Source organism: Cylas formicarius, unplaced genomic scaffold (assembly GCF_029955315.1).
Source record: "Cylas formicarius isolate icCylForm1 unplaced genomic scaffold, icCylForm1.1 PGA_scaffold_1__22_contigs__length_36826433, whole genome shotgun sequence".
Lineage (NCBI taxonomy): Eukaryota > Metazoa > Arthropoda > Insecta > Coleoptera > Brentidae > Cylas > Cylas formicarius.
In genome coordinates, this window is record NW_026844264.1 from 16,976,277 (window position 1) to 16,991,703 (window position 15,427).

The 15,427-nt window shown below is 33.1% G+C and overlaps 2 protein-coding genes across 2 annotated transcripts in view; both read left to right on the forward strand.

Annotated features, from left to right (window-relative positions):
- The window catches only part of LOC132696119 (zinc finger protein 395), a 68,494-nt gene extending 66,406 nt beyond the window's left edge, over positions 1–2,088 (forward strand). Inside the window, exon 6 of the mRNA XM_060660744.1 lies at positions 537–2,088. Within this exon, the coding sequence (XP_060516727.1) occupies positions 537–894 (358 nt within the window). The 3' untranslated portion in view covers positions 895–2,088. The remainder of the gene's footprint in view (positions 1–536) is intronic.
- Positions 2,089–4,985: 2,897 nt separating this feature from the next.
- LOC132697020 (uncharacterized) lies at positions 4,986–13,188 on the forward strand. Its single transcript, XM_060662266.1, has 4 exons — positions 4,986–5,061; positions 5,138–5,842; positions 8,999–11,731; positions 11,974–13,188. Exons 2-4 carry the CDS (start codon positions 5,167–5,169, stop codon positions 13,167–13,169), a joined length of 4,605 nt encoding a protein of 1,534 aa, XP_060518249.1. The 5' UTR covers positions 4,986–5,061; positions 5,138–5,166; the 3' UTR covers positions 13,170–13,188.
- Positions 13,189–15,427: the final 2,239 nt, after the last annotated feature.

A 15,427-nucleotide genomic window follows, 5' to 3' on the forward strand; every position in this document is an offset into this window, starting at 1 on the left:
TGTGGAAAAATTGAGAAAAAAAGTGATGGTCAGACTATAGACTCCAATAAGGAAGTTTAGAGAAAGCTTGTATTTTGCCGATGTTCGCTTTTCAACCATAAGCGAAAAGTTTACAATGCTTTATACCAATGCTATAAAATCCATGTTAGCGATTTTTTTTAATTAATAAGAATATCGAACTGAATTGTTTAGATAACAAAATTGCAAATGTGGAGTTTTTAGTATTCGAAAAAAAGTCAAGATCGAAAGTTATTGGTTATATTACAGAATCATCCAGCATTTTTTAAATATTATTTGTCCCAAATGTTCTAAAAATATCGGCGAAGTACAACCACGCTAAAAAATACAAGGTTAATGTTAACGACAAAAGCCTTGGTTCTTTAATGAGCCGCGTAAACATTTGCAGCTAGATAAATTTGGCAATGGCCGTGGACAATCTAAATTGTTAATCCGTTAGTTAATGTTTTCAAATTTAAACGGTGACTTTATACTTTGCCGGTTGCGTTTTTCAATTCGCGTTTTATTATTTATTGCAGTGTTTCCCCAAGAGAAGAAGAATTCTATTACACCGAAATCGAGCTGGGACTTACCAGTCCTCCACCGACACTATCTCACAGAGATATGGCCCGTCCACCTCACGAAGACCCCGATTACCAAAGACAGTTGGTTGGAACTATGAGGCAAAATCTGGCATTCGGTCCAATGTCCATCCCGCAGTCCCCACACAAACTCCTGAAGCTTTCGCCAAGACCCCACAGTCCTAAAATGCCGATATCACCTCGCCGGGTACGCGGGGAGAACAAAAAGTGTCGCAAAATATACGGAATGGATCACAGGGAACAATGGTGTACGCAGTGCAAATGGAAGAAGGCGTGCTCCCGTTTCGGAGACTGACTTCAGCTTAGGGTCATGCGTCCATAGACACTCGGAAGTGCTTTATGTGTTCTTGAAAATTACGGGGTTGTTCTGAATCGACTGCCTCTGATCTCAATCACTTTGCTAAAGTACAATAAACTTTTGAGTCGCAATCACGATTTTGTAAACCGAGAATAATTGAGCTAGCCTGTGTTGTGAAACTCAGATTATTTTGGCCAGGAGTTAACGGCATTACATTACAATTTTCGATTAGGTATTGATAAAATTTACCATATGACATGTGTAAGAGTATATCATGTGATATCCACGTGTTCATAGTCTTAGGAGTCACCAGGATACTCTTATACTTGCGCTGGTGATTTTACACAGTTTTGACATTTACTGTACCTCACAAAACAGCAACGCTGGTAAATAAAACAATCATTTGTGGTACTCTATATGATACTTTGAGAAAACGGACGAAAATTTTAATCGCTAAGGCCTGATCGACTAACACGGGTTTCAAATATGAGACTAAAACACACAGTTCTGGATCATTTCAGACAAATTTTTGGAAATAATCGAGTATTTTTTGGAACAAAATTGAATTTTTTTTGCCAGCTTGAATTATACTGAAATTACATTTCATCGGACAAAGCTTAATAGGTTTGTATGATATTTATTTTTACTTGTATTAAGTGATTAATTTAAAAAAACTCTTGGCTGCTCTGAGTATAAACTGACTGGACAAGAATTTTTATATAAAAGCAATCATTTTGTATTAATGTAGCTATTTTTATGGTGTTTATTATTGTGGTGTGTTTGTTTGTTAGTCATGTAAATGTTGTAGTTATTGTTGCAAAATGTATGAAATTATTTTATATAAATGTTGAGTTCTTCTCCTATTTATCTACACGAAAGAAATCGACAAAATAAATATATTAACAGACGATCTCTGATAAGTGAAAACTTTGCGTTACCATATATCTTTGTTGTAAACGTATATATTCACATCTTAATCCTGTCTTACACATGTAAAACTTTTTTTCGGACCCGCCTCAAGGGCAACTTTGAGTATTCTAAAACATTAACTTATGTTCTCAAATTGCTTTGTGAAGTTCTTCGTGTATTTATGCATTAATGCATCAAGTCAAGTTTTACGGTACAGTTTTACGTAAATACGATATAGAGAATCGATCAATAGTTTTTGGTCAGATTATTTTCAATTTATTAAAACAGAAAAAAAAGCTATTATCTTGATTCGGGTTTAAAGGCCGTCGTCGGTTGGAATTACTTCCTAACGTTTCGCTAGCACGAGTGGCGAGCTTCTTCAGAGGTCCTTCCATCTCCGATGTTGGACGTAGACTACGTCCAACATCGGAGATGGAAGGACCTCTGAAGAAGCTCGCCACTCGTGCTAGCGAAACGTTAGGAAGTAATTCCAACCGACGACGGCCTTTAAACCCGAATCAAGATAATAGCTCATCAACGGGCCGCGAAAGCCTTAACCAATTTATCAGAAAAAAAAGCATACAGCAGATAGATAACATTATATCTAGAGTCGAGGCAAAGTCATGAATAAATCTCAGAATAAATCCACGAACAACTCCACAAGATCACAACTATGCAACATAGTTTTTTTTTCTGAGCAGGCAATAAGAAAAAATATCCCCCCCCCCCATGCCCCGCATAGACCAAATTAATAGTGGTTAAACTAATTAGGTAATGATTTTTCAAAAAAATCGAAAGAGTGGCATTCAGTAGTTTTTTTCAAAATAAATGTTCGGAGAGTATGCTAGTTATAACTGCCATTTACGTAACAATAACTATGGCTTTCGATGTATAGTGAAATAATATACCTAATTGTTAAGAAATTCAACTGCCCTTAAACGACATATACGAACTTTCTAATAGGGTACTATCGAAATAAGGTAACTCAGTTTTCATTTTGCAAGGTCTAGCCCTACTGATGAGCCGTGATACGGCGAAACTTAGGTTTAGGGATGATCTGTTGGTAACAAAAATCTGTTCAAGTAATATCTACGTAAGTCAGTATTCAGATAACAAAAACGGTATTCGCCAATTATGCGTTAAGTATTTTGATTTTCTTGTGTTAAAAATCCTAATCATTCCATAGTCCTTTAAATGAGTATGGAGAAAATGAAAAATTGGGCATCGCGAAATTAAAAATACCCATTTCGAAAATTGAGTAACCTGAAAAGCACATTTTTAATCTTAAAATTTGGATAAGAATAGATGTAAGGTTTATATTTTGTTAATATTTGACAAATTTACCCCATCTTCACAAAATTTAGTAGTGGAGTTATGCAAATAAGGTATTAGTAGCACATTCGGAAATTTTTAGCAGCTGTCAGTTTCTAAATTGTCTTTGTATCATGACAAACGAAACAACTATTAACTAAAATGCGGGTACATCCAATTCTAAAATTCTTAATTTTTCACACTCTATATTACCCAACCAAGATTTTATTTTCATAATAAAAATGAAAATAAACAATTGTATTTTTATTTTCGTGTATTTCAGTTTTCAGGAACCGAGTTAAAAAGGGAATTTAAAGTAATCATCTTAGTCTTTATCCTAGGACTTGTATATATAATGCATTCAATGTATTTCATTTCCTATGCCTCTCGTCTTTCATTGTTTTTGAAAACTTTACTATGCTAGGCTGTATTGAAAGTGGACTAATCCAAACGAACTTAACATATAAATGGTCAACAAACATTTTTTTATGGTGTAAATACATGTCAAAGTTTTAGTTTGTTAATTTAGAAAATTGAAGTTTATTATAACAATGTTTTTGTTTTGAGACTAAATGAAATAAGACTTTTATTTAGTTATGTATTTAGTGCAAATAGTCTGTCTAGTTTCATCCACAAAAGCAAGTTTTAAGCTGCAGGTTAATACTTTTACTACCTACTTACTGTTTTGAGACAAGAATCAGGCAGTAGGTATCTTAAGCTCATTTGTATTTTTTAAACACTTTCTCATATTCTATTTTTTTAAGAAACGCAGTTATAAAACGATTATGATCTTGATATTAGAATCTTATTTTTATTCAAATGAATATAACATAATCAGGTTTTGAGTAATGCCAAAATATGCAATTTTCGTTATATTATTTATTTTTCAGAGTATTCATATACATATTGTATTATTGTAGTGTTAATTTTTATTGTTAAGTTTCACATTATAGTAGAAAATAGGACCGATACGTATTTTAGAGAGAAAAAATCATTTATATGTACATTTAATCTACTTTAATTAATGACTTACATTTTAAGAATAATACATTTTAGCATATAAACCATAATATAACCATGTATCGTAAAATGAATTTTGAACGAAATTTATCAAATTTATTATATTAAAACGTATCTATATTATCTTGAAAGAGTGTTTTATTTGTTTTTCAACTGCGATTTTAGTACAGATGTTTCAATACTGAAGAACTGCGCTAAACCAGCTAAATTTCGGCGGCAGCAATGGGCACACGACCTCTGACTTCAAGCTGACTATTATTTATATAATAAAAATAGAATAGAATAGAAAGTAGAGAAGGAACAAGAACGGCTGAATTACTTACAATGTAGAAGAGATTTATTATATCTTTTATACATTGCAAGAAAACTATTATTAGTTCTTGTTCCTTCTCTACTTTCTATGGAAAAGAAATACAAAATTTCATCAATAAACCGTGTTTCGGCTGAAATTACATGCCCTTGGAAGGAATTACCTACAGGTTTCAATGACATGCTTTCCTAATGGCTGTGATGTAAGCACAGCCTAATAAAAAAACCGAGTACATCTCCACAATATGAAATGTTTTATTGGCCAGTTGACGTCACTGCCTAAGCATAGACTATCAGTAAACTGGCGGGTATGATATGCCGATCCTATTGCCGCTCTTAACCATTACCTAGAGAGCAAACTAATGAAAATGAACTTTTCTCTATGTTTTAGGAGAAAATGTAACTTCTAAAAATTAGAACTGAAGTTAACTTCAAGCAGTTATCGGCCGTGTTTTCGTTTCTAACAATGATAATCTCTGGCTCTGTTAAAATGCCCAACTGCATGTGATACGAACAAAAAAAAAAGAAGAAGAAAGACTGTCAACATTTGTGATTATTTCTGTTTACATTGTACTTAATTGGGAATTAATTCAATAATTCAAAGCTATGATTAAAGTGAGTTGGCGTTAGTTAGATTTAAAACATTTCGTTCTAAAAATTGTTTCTTGTCTTCGTCACCAAATTATTTCAGTGTTATGTTTATAAGCCTGTTTGCTGAAAATGTCTATTAATGTAACTGTGAATGGAAATCCAGTTAGTATCAGTAGGGGCAAGATGATGAATTATGACCATTATACCTCAAAACAGGAATTCGATAAGAGAAGATTAATGAGACTGGAGCAAGTAAGGCAACAATCAAAGGATTTGGCAGAAAATGTTCGCAACAAAGTGCGTAGGGAAAAAAACAAGCAAATGGTTCGTATACAACAAGAAGGTAAAGAGAAGCTCAAAAATTGGCAAAATCGAAAATTATTAGAATTGCAAAACCAGTACCAAGAAGCTTTAGATGAAATTGGCTTGGCACATACAGAGGCTCATAATGTTGAAAATGAGGAGGAAATTTTGAATCAGAAGAAGGAAGAGGCAGCCCAACTTATTAAAGAAAGAGGAAGAGTGGCCGCAGGTAAACTGCAGGTGGAAAAAAATGAGGTTAATTTTAAAAAAGCCCTACCTATCCATCAGAAAAAAATTGTCAGAGATATTGAAAACACAAGGGCAGCATTGATTTCTAATATAACGAAGTACAAAAAGCCAATTAGTAAACATATACCAGAAGAGAAAACAGTGAAGGTTCCAGAACTTACAGATTCTGAATTAGGCAACACCTCTGATCAGGGTGTTTCAAATAGTTCGGAAGAAAATTTAGAATATCCTGAATGCGAGTCTAGCAGCAAAGGTGAGAAACAGTTTGTTTACATTAATCAGAAGGTTTTAAATACTTTGTTCAATTGATATAAAAAATTAATTATATGCCTATTTTCTTTGTCTTAATGAGTGCACGACTAATCCATACTTTTTAAAGTAAATAAAAAATATGTAGGTAAAATAATATGTAGGACTGCAGGCAAGCAAGCGTCAACTCCTTAGTGGAAAACTCTGAAATTTCTAAGAGCTAGGATCAGACTGCTATCTGAATGGCATGTGTTTAAATTTTTAATGGATTGACGTTTCTTGAGTTAAATTTAACATGATTTTTATAGCATCTAAGTACAAACAGAATAATTTTTGCCTATTTTTATACACTTCGACACTTATATATCTCTTTCATTTTCCTCAGTGGCAGATGTCATCTTTTTTTAAAACTACGACAGATAGGTATAGGACTTATTTATAATAGATTAGAACAGAATAGAATAATTTATTTAAAAATAAAAACATCTATACATGTGTTGAAAAGATAGTGAGCAGTATATATGTACACCACTATACGTTCTGGAAACCCATAGGAGATACGAAAAAAGTTTCATACAAAAGTTTCGTGGACTCTCCTGAAGATTTAAAATAATATAATTTTGTTGATATGGGGTGTGCCAAAAGTGTCCCCCAGACATCATCTTGATTTTAAATAGAACAATCTTTTTTTTTAAGCATCCATGTATAAACAAACTTTGTCATTTCTGTTGTTTGTTTTTGCTGTTTTTCATATTGCTATTCAAAAAGTTTATAGTTGTCAAGTTTTTTGTTAGTATATATTTTATTTGTATTTTAAATAAGTTATAGTTTTTTGGCTAACCTATAAACTTTAATTATTTGTTTTTGTTATTATGCATTTTCAATCAAACTAGATAATTAACTATTAAATGTTTTTTTAAACATGAATTATGAAGTTTTATTAAATCTGTTGAAGTGTGTAGTATAGAGTCGTTTTTTTTTATTTCAAAATTTCCACGTATTAATGGACACCCTGTATTGTTAGCAATAGATTTTATTCTTATATCTGGAGTATTATGTCGTTAAAAGAAGTAGTATCATGTATTTGCTATTTGAAAAATAAATAAATTTATACGGATGCCATCTTAAACCTCAAATTTTAATTAATATTAATATAAGATAAATTACAAAGTTACCTTAGTTTTTGTAATGGAATTGATATCTGAATAGAAATATGGGGTGTTCCTTTTGGGAAACTTGAGATTTTGTTAGTTGAATTCGCCAAAACGACACCATCTATTTGGGACACCCTGTATAATATCAAACTGATTGAGTGGTGCATCATCTCCTTAGTCTGTTGCTAAGTTTTCGTTGCAATACCTGGATCAGCAGCGTCACAACACAATTTTATATGAGGCAATCAAAATATGAAAAAAAAACACATAACCTCAAGTTCTGCCGAAACTATGCAAAGTTCGAATAAGAAGTTCTTAAGAACGTGACCTTTATTTTAACCAAGGATGCAAAAAATTTCGAAATATAGATGGTGTTCAATTTAAAATAACAGTTGATGTCGGGGGGACACTTTTGGGACACCTTGTATCAACAAAATTATAATATTTTAAATCTTCAGGAGAGTACAAGAAACTTTTGTACGAAACTTTTTTTTTATATCTTCTGTGGGTTTCCACATCGTATAGTGGATCATTTTATTTGACACACGGTGTATATCACACCACTCAACAAAGTCATAGTCCTGCAAATATTCATAAAAAGTAATAGGTTTTTGCATGAAGGGATTTTTTTTACTGTTTCTTTAAATTGCCTACGGTTTAACGCTTTAAACTCAATTGGGTGTTTATTATACAGTTTAGGACCTATTTCTTTCGTAACTCCTGATAAAGTGTAAACGCAATATAACCGCGTTGTTCTGTCTCGAAAAAAAAAAAAAAAAACATGTGCATTGCATGTAAAAAAACTAAGATAATTTTCACCAATATTTGAGACACTCTGTATAGCTCTGACTAACTGTATCAACTTAAGCAGTTAAATTATAGTTTCAGTATTATTTGGAACAAAAATCATAATTTTACATGAACATTTTTCAAAAGAAGCAGAATTCAAATATGAAGAAATTTATAGACGGTTCCATAAGAAAAAAGATAACTCTACTTTCTTACTCATTTATGGGCCGGGCCATTTTGTCACTTTATTTTTTTATTATTGGGACACTCTGTATATTGAAAAAGACCAGTTACGTTTTTCATAAAATGCCTAAGAATCGCCAGTCAACAAACTGCAAAAAAAACACTTCACGCACTAGTTTGTATCACATGGTTTGAATTAAAGCGGTTCCAGTCAATATATTCTTTTATTTCACAAATTGAACAGCCTAAAATTGTTGTGTATTAGAAAACTTGGAACCTATTTGTCAAACGACCTGTCCTCTATTTTAAATTTCAACATACTGAAATCTGTGCAAAAATGCAAAAATGCCAAAAAAAATGCTCTCATTTGTATTGTGTATTAAGCCAGAATAATAAAGAAAAATTGATAATCATAGAATAAAATAATTTCTGCTTTTTTAAAATTTTAATGAATCTTTATACGTTTTTAAAATTATTTATTTGTGCAGTTTGTGGTGATCATATGAATCAAAATAAAAATGATGAAAAAAATTACAGTTTCTAAAGGGGTTAAAATATTAAGTTCCAAATTAGTGTACCTTCCTTTTCTGACGTGAGAATTCTGGTTTCGGTATTGCTTTAACGTTTGAAGCAACGTAATGTAGATTTTTTTTAAAGAACACAGAACTTTCGACTACTAACTTTGAACTTTTATAACGTTTTTGGCAAGTTGAGAAGATTCTGACTTTTTTCTCGAGCTGAATGTTACTGTTGCAGTTCACGCCGAAGAAACACATAAAAAGTTACCCTTTTTCAGACCATATAGGCCGTGAGATTGTCACAAAACGCGCTGAATATAACTGTAGGAATTTATTAAATTAAAGTATATAAACTGATTCGATTGTTCATTGAAATAGCACGTTAGAATGGTAGATTTGGTATGCACAATAAAAACAAAAATAATGCTTAATGCTGTCACACAATATTTTTGAATATAGCTTTAAATATTGATGTTAGCGAAAATTTTGTTTGATTATGGTAGTTTTTTTTTTCAGATTCCAAGTCTTCAGATACAGGAAGGGATTTTTGTTTACCGCGCGAATCTCACAACACTTCTGAACCATCACAACATGGCGAAAAATTTAATTATGTAAAATCTATTGAAGAAAGGAGGGACCGGATTGATGACTTCAGAAAAAAGTATGCTCAAGTTCCCTTTGATACGAGAATATCTGAACACATAAAGCATCGAGAACGTTTAGCTTCCCAATTGGACTTTTGTGATATAGTGGGGCAGAGCAATAATGACAAGCCGCTAAAAACACATCCTCACGATTCTCCACATATACCACCGAAAGAACAATTTGATTTAGATAATTACAAATGTGTGTGTCCAAAGTATGAAGTATCATGTCCATGCGCTAAATATTCGAAAAATGTGCCCATTAGATCTATTTCTATCCAAACAGACAATGAATTGTTGGGTCATAAAGATTCGCAAGAAGCCCGTCATATATCACAAGCTCCCAAGGTGGCATCTGCAGAAATACCTTCCAAACCTGGAGTCAAGTTAAATGAAGCTGCTTCAAGGCAGCCAACTGCATCAAAAATGTCTGCAGTAACAGTCCCGAAAGTTTCTCATTATGATTTCCCCAATCGATTTCACAGCAACTTACCTTCAACTTCACAAGTAGAAAAAATTACAGTAGATAGCATTGAAGCCTTACCAAATATAGTATCAGAAGACGAATGGTGTAATAAAGTGAAGCAACGAGACAAGGAAGCGCAAATCAGAGGAAAGCGAGCTTTAGAAAAGGAATTTATACGAAAAGATTACGAAGAAATGATGAAGAAATTACCTCTCCTCCAACGAAAAGAACACATCGCCGAAATTGGCAAAGACAAGCCAGAATATCATATGTCGGAAGAACGACTAATAGAGCAAGAAAAGAAAAAGCAACTTCGATTGGAAAATGCTTATACCAAAGCTCTTCCAAATTTAAAACCTGCCATCATTACAATTCCAAGTACAAATCCCAAAATTCCATCAAATCAGCCATTCGAAATTTTGGAACCAAATGATTCACGTACATTGAACCTAGGTAAATGGAATAATGGTGAAGCGCGAGCTAAAATGTTTAGTACGGAGGAAGTTCATGAAATTATCAAAAATTTTACCGCTCAGAAACAGGAAGATAGGCACACGAAGCTAAAGCAACTATTGGAAAGTTTAAAATTACAAAAAGAGCAACTACTTAACGAAATCAGAACCTTACCAAAAGATGATAGTATTAACGCATTAATAGACGATTTAAACTCTTTTACTGAAAGCGACGAAATTTTAAAATCCAAGCGAAAGAAAAAAGAAAAATCTCAGCGGAAGAGAAGACATGAAGATAGTGACAGCAGTTCTTCTACTGAAAGTCGAGGAGAGCACAAGATTAGAGAGCAACGATCAACCAAAGCCAAAAAATCGCGCCCGAGAGTATTGATTTTGCAGAATACTAGCACCCAGACGACGCCAAAAGCTTCGAAAGAAAAAGTTGAATCCAAAAGGGCTGATGAGGAAGTTTTGCAACATGCTCCAATTGTTTGCAAGGAGTTGCATACACCTTGCGATTGTAATAAAGAAAATATACGTTCATCAGAGGAACTTTGTCAAATCCTTATTAAACTTCATAATGACGAAAACCCGCAAGTTGAAGTTGTCTCAGGAGAAAAAAAGGATATTAATGTAGATTCAGTTGCAGGAAGGACTAGAAAAAGTAGTCCTAAGAAAGTGGTTACCAAATCAGTCTCCACTGAAACAGAAACGTTTAAAAGACCATCGCCTAAAGACTTGATAAAAAAGGTGTCCAAATCACAAGTGTTAAAAGATGTCAAACCCAGGTCTGAATCTTGGAAGGAACAATTAAGCAAAAACTCAATATCAACGTCGAGTACTTCTTATTTGAGCCCACCAGACTTTTCTAAGCCTAAGGCAACAGGAAGTACAGATTTAAATAAAGATTCCTTTTATTATTTACGGAGAAAGCCACAACAGACAAATATGTCCATCAAGCCAACTTACTCATCATCGCGTGATCAAACAAGTCAGCCTGACTTAATCATGTATGTGCGGAAACTGCTTAGTATGTCTAAATTGAGCGTGGACGAATTGAACATTTCTTCGAGCGATGTTCAAACACCCAGTCAAAGTGTGATTGAGATTGAATCAAATAATCCGCTGGCTCGACTGCATGATATCATTAGATATATCAATCTCAAATCTGAAGGTATAGCAAAGGAAATAAATTATTTCAATGATGAGAGTGGTATACCACCAAATTCTCTAACGTCGAATGAAGATAACAAAACGCGTGAAACAGTGGAAAACATTCACATTCCAGAAAAAGATACAAACGGTAGTTCCAGAAAATCCAAGGATTCATTATTGTGTCAGTATGCTGATGTCACAGACAGTTGTAGTAAACGAATCGCTAATCTTGCTGCTATGATCGAAAAAATACGTAATGAACGAATAAGTATGCACCAGAGTCCACAAGCAGTGTTACCAGAAACAGAAAAAGTTGCTACTTCTAAAAGTGAAAGAGATTATTCGACAGCATACTTGGAGCTGCCCCATTCTGGTGAAAGATCTAAAGAGGGGAGCAGTAGAAGCTCTTCGGTTAGTATGGATGATGAAGAGTTTAAAAGAAGAATACTTGAAGTTGATATCAGCCTGGCAGAAAAATTAAAAACGTTTCAGAAGATGAAGTCTGAATCCCGGGAGTATGGCAAAATAGTTGGTAAGAATTTTTTTTTTTTCGGAAATATTTGTTCAGGACTTTTTTCTAAAAGTAGTCTTTTCAAAAACATGCCAAAACAAAATCGTAATCGTGTTATGCATAGTCTGTTCTGTTCTAAAAATATATTTTATGCGCAGGTTCTTTTATTTATGCTAATAATTTTCTCATCATATCAAATTTATAGGATAGGATGAAACTTTGTAATGTCATCATACTTTTAGTACTGACAAAATTTGTTGCAGGACGCGATGAATCTGCCTCTAAAACTACTGACGTATCTGATTCTACTGATCGAGAATTCCTAGAACGTCTTAGACGTCTTATAGAAGAAAATGATCAAAAGGTTATACCAGAACCTGAATCATCCAATTCTATTGAAGACAAGCAGCAATCATTTGTTCCCTTTTTGCTGGACATACCAAAACTGCCTATATTACAACCTCAGGTTGATGTTGCTTCAAACGAAACCACAAGCAACCGTAGACATCCACCTCCTTCAAAAGGTCTTACTTCTGCCAAAAGATTTAATGGGAATATTTCGTTGGTTCCTCATGAATTATCAACTATAGCAGAAGCTGATAGTCAACTCTCAACTAAGGTGCCAAGTCCGAAAGTGAGCCCTAGCGCATCCAAAACGGAAAACATTGTTGAGGATCAGGCTAGATATGAGAAGTCGCGTATATCTCTGGTATCTCCTAATATTATGCCTTCTGATGACTTTAATGCCCTTCATAAAAAAGATGAGTCTGAAAGTGCCAAATCAACAACTAAAGTTATAGGATTGAATATTCCTAACGAAATTGAGGTGAATGTTCAATCCGATGCCATGAAACAAAATAAAAGCATTGAAGGGAGTAACTCTAAATGTGATTCTGGTCCGTCCTTGGTTTGCTTTGATAAAACATGCAGTTCTTCCGCTAGCAGAATTTCTTCTAGTTCCAGTGAAGATCTAAAAAGTTTGGAAGATATGTTAAGAAGTATCAATATGGAATGGGCAATACCGGTTTTACATAAAACTCAGGAAGCTTTAGCGCTTAGCTCGAGTTCCAGTTCTATAGAGATGAGTTCAAGAAGAAGGAAATCTAGAGCTTCTGGTGAAAGTGAAGTTAGTTTAAAAGACTTTTTGCATAAACAAATAATTAGTAAAATATCTTCAAGCAGTTTAAAATCTGATGCAAGCCCTAGCCCTTCAAGCTTTTTAAAGGATGTCTCAGATATATCAGCAATTCAACGTAGCCTGAGCGTAGATAGCGCTAAACAGAAAACTTCTACGCCATTAGGAAGTAAAAAGTCCAAAGAATTGCAGAATATGCAAGTGACTGGAAGACATATGAAAGCAACAGGGATTCAAGGTGGTAGCTCATCTAACGAATCAGAGAAACAAGACTTTAAAAGTTTAACTGATGACCCGTCCTCAACATTAGTAAGCAATTTATAATATTTTATTATCTTGACTGTTCGAGATTATTAGTGTTTGTAATATTTTATAATAAATTTTTATTTTTTATTATGATTTTTTGATCTTCCCTGGAATCTGGACACCATCCTCATGCCGAATCAATATTTTCTTCATTCAAAATCGGATAAAAAAAAGCTACCTATATCAAATAGCCCAAATTTACTAGCAATCAGAACATATTTGTGGCAAATATTTCATGTATTTTGTTTTGTATTTTGATGTTTGTTAATTCTGACTCACGCAGTAAATATAGTCGCAGGATATGTAACCAAAAACTAATATACAGAAAACTTTCATACATTGCATCAGGAAATTTATTATTGCTATTGTCGACGGGTTACAATTGAACTCGAGTAGGTTCGTCGGAAAGTAAATTGACATTTTGACACTGCAATTTTTGAATACTGTCGTGCAATTACAAAAACTAAAACCCGAAAATGGGGAACGAAAACGAAGAAAATTATACTTTAACACCGACTGAAATGCAGAAAGCTTCCGCTGAAGCTACATCCAGTTTATTAAATTCAAAATTCGATATGTGCAGAACAAAACAAGTGATGCTTGCATATTTCCAAAACCTTTCAAAATCCGTGATGATAAATACTTATTTATAAAGGAATGGGGGATATCAAAATGAAAGATTACTTAAAACATTTTGTTTCAGTTGCATTAATTATCAGTGTAATGGGTGCTTGGCGCAGAGAAGAGTTAATGAAAATCGAAATGACACGCGTTTAATGTCTTCAAACTGCCTCGTAAGTTAAAATTCCAGATACGAAAACAAAGACCGGACAGCAGTTTGTCATCATATATCATATAATATCATAATAATTAGAATTTCAATACTAGCAGTAATATCGATTTGCACGGAATTTTAATAGTACATGGAATACAGGGTTTTCTTAAACTATCGAAGGTAAAGTGCACTGAGCAGCCTATTGGTATCAACAAAAGACAAAAGCTTAAGTTTTCAATGTTCATTAGGAATCCAAATCAGTATCATTAACACTATTCACAGTGGAGAATAGTTTTTGTCACAAATAAATGTTCTCTTTTATGGTATGTGGAATATATTATAATTTATGGAGTTAGAGTGCTTCATGGTTCATTTCACATATTTAAATATGCATTTTCAGCAGTATTACCTCGCCCGACATTGCTATTATAATAATTGTCGATTGGGTTAAAAAAGCAATATGGACTAACGTTGTTCAGCCAAATGGCCAATCACTAACACATTAAATGGCATCATAAAATCAGTTCCTTATATTTACCAAGCAACAATACTCAGCAATTCAGCTTTAAAAATCACAGCTATAAATTTTATATTTCTACTTGTTAACTATTCTTGTATCGTATTTTTTGTAATACCTACTAGTATTTAGAATTTTGTGGGGCCACTTGCTGTAATAAGAGACCACTATTCAAAGCAATTGTCGATTGCCTAGTCAAATTTTTTAATACCTCATTTTGAAACCACAATAGGAAGTTTTCATGATTTATATCGCCATAATACTCACTCTGTTGAGTCCTTGGAAATATAGTCAAGTAAACTTCACAAGATTATAATTACAGGCATGAGTTAACTACCATAATTGTATATTATGCAACAAATTTGAAAAACTTTACTCACTAGTTTTGCTCAATAAATGAAAATAAATGAAAAAACTACAATTTAACAAATTATAAAATAATAAAACTGCTGCTGTTGTTCCTTTTATTAATTCCGTATAGTAGAAATAAAAATAAACGGCGTTATATACTGATTCCAAATTAATCCTTATAACTGTAAGTTTTACAACTCACCCGATATCATTTTATAATGTATTCATCCCAAATATCGCCTAAAGACGTCGGTAGTTTCTCACTGTACCCTGATAACACACACCTTTAACAATTTTAACAAACGAACAGTGATCATTTATTCGATAACAACAAAACTATCACATAATGAGACAAAATTATAATGATAAAAAAATGGTAAACACATAGAAGGCACTTTTGTGATCCAGACTTTTCGAAATTACATAGTTCACGGAACAGTTAATTTCGGTTGGTTTAAATCTGTGTGAGGAATAAAGCTAAACGAACTTCCGTTACTTATTAAAAAATATCCAATTAAATTAAATAACAGAATTAATAAACGCAACTAGGTTTAAAACTACTGTTAAGGTGCCAGTGAAGAAGTACATTTTAATTTTATGAATTTGCAAATCGATAATTGCTGCGCTATGTCA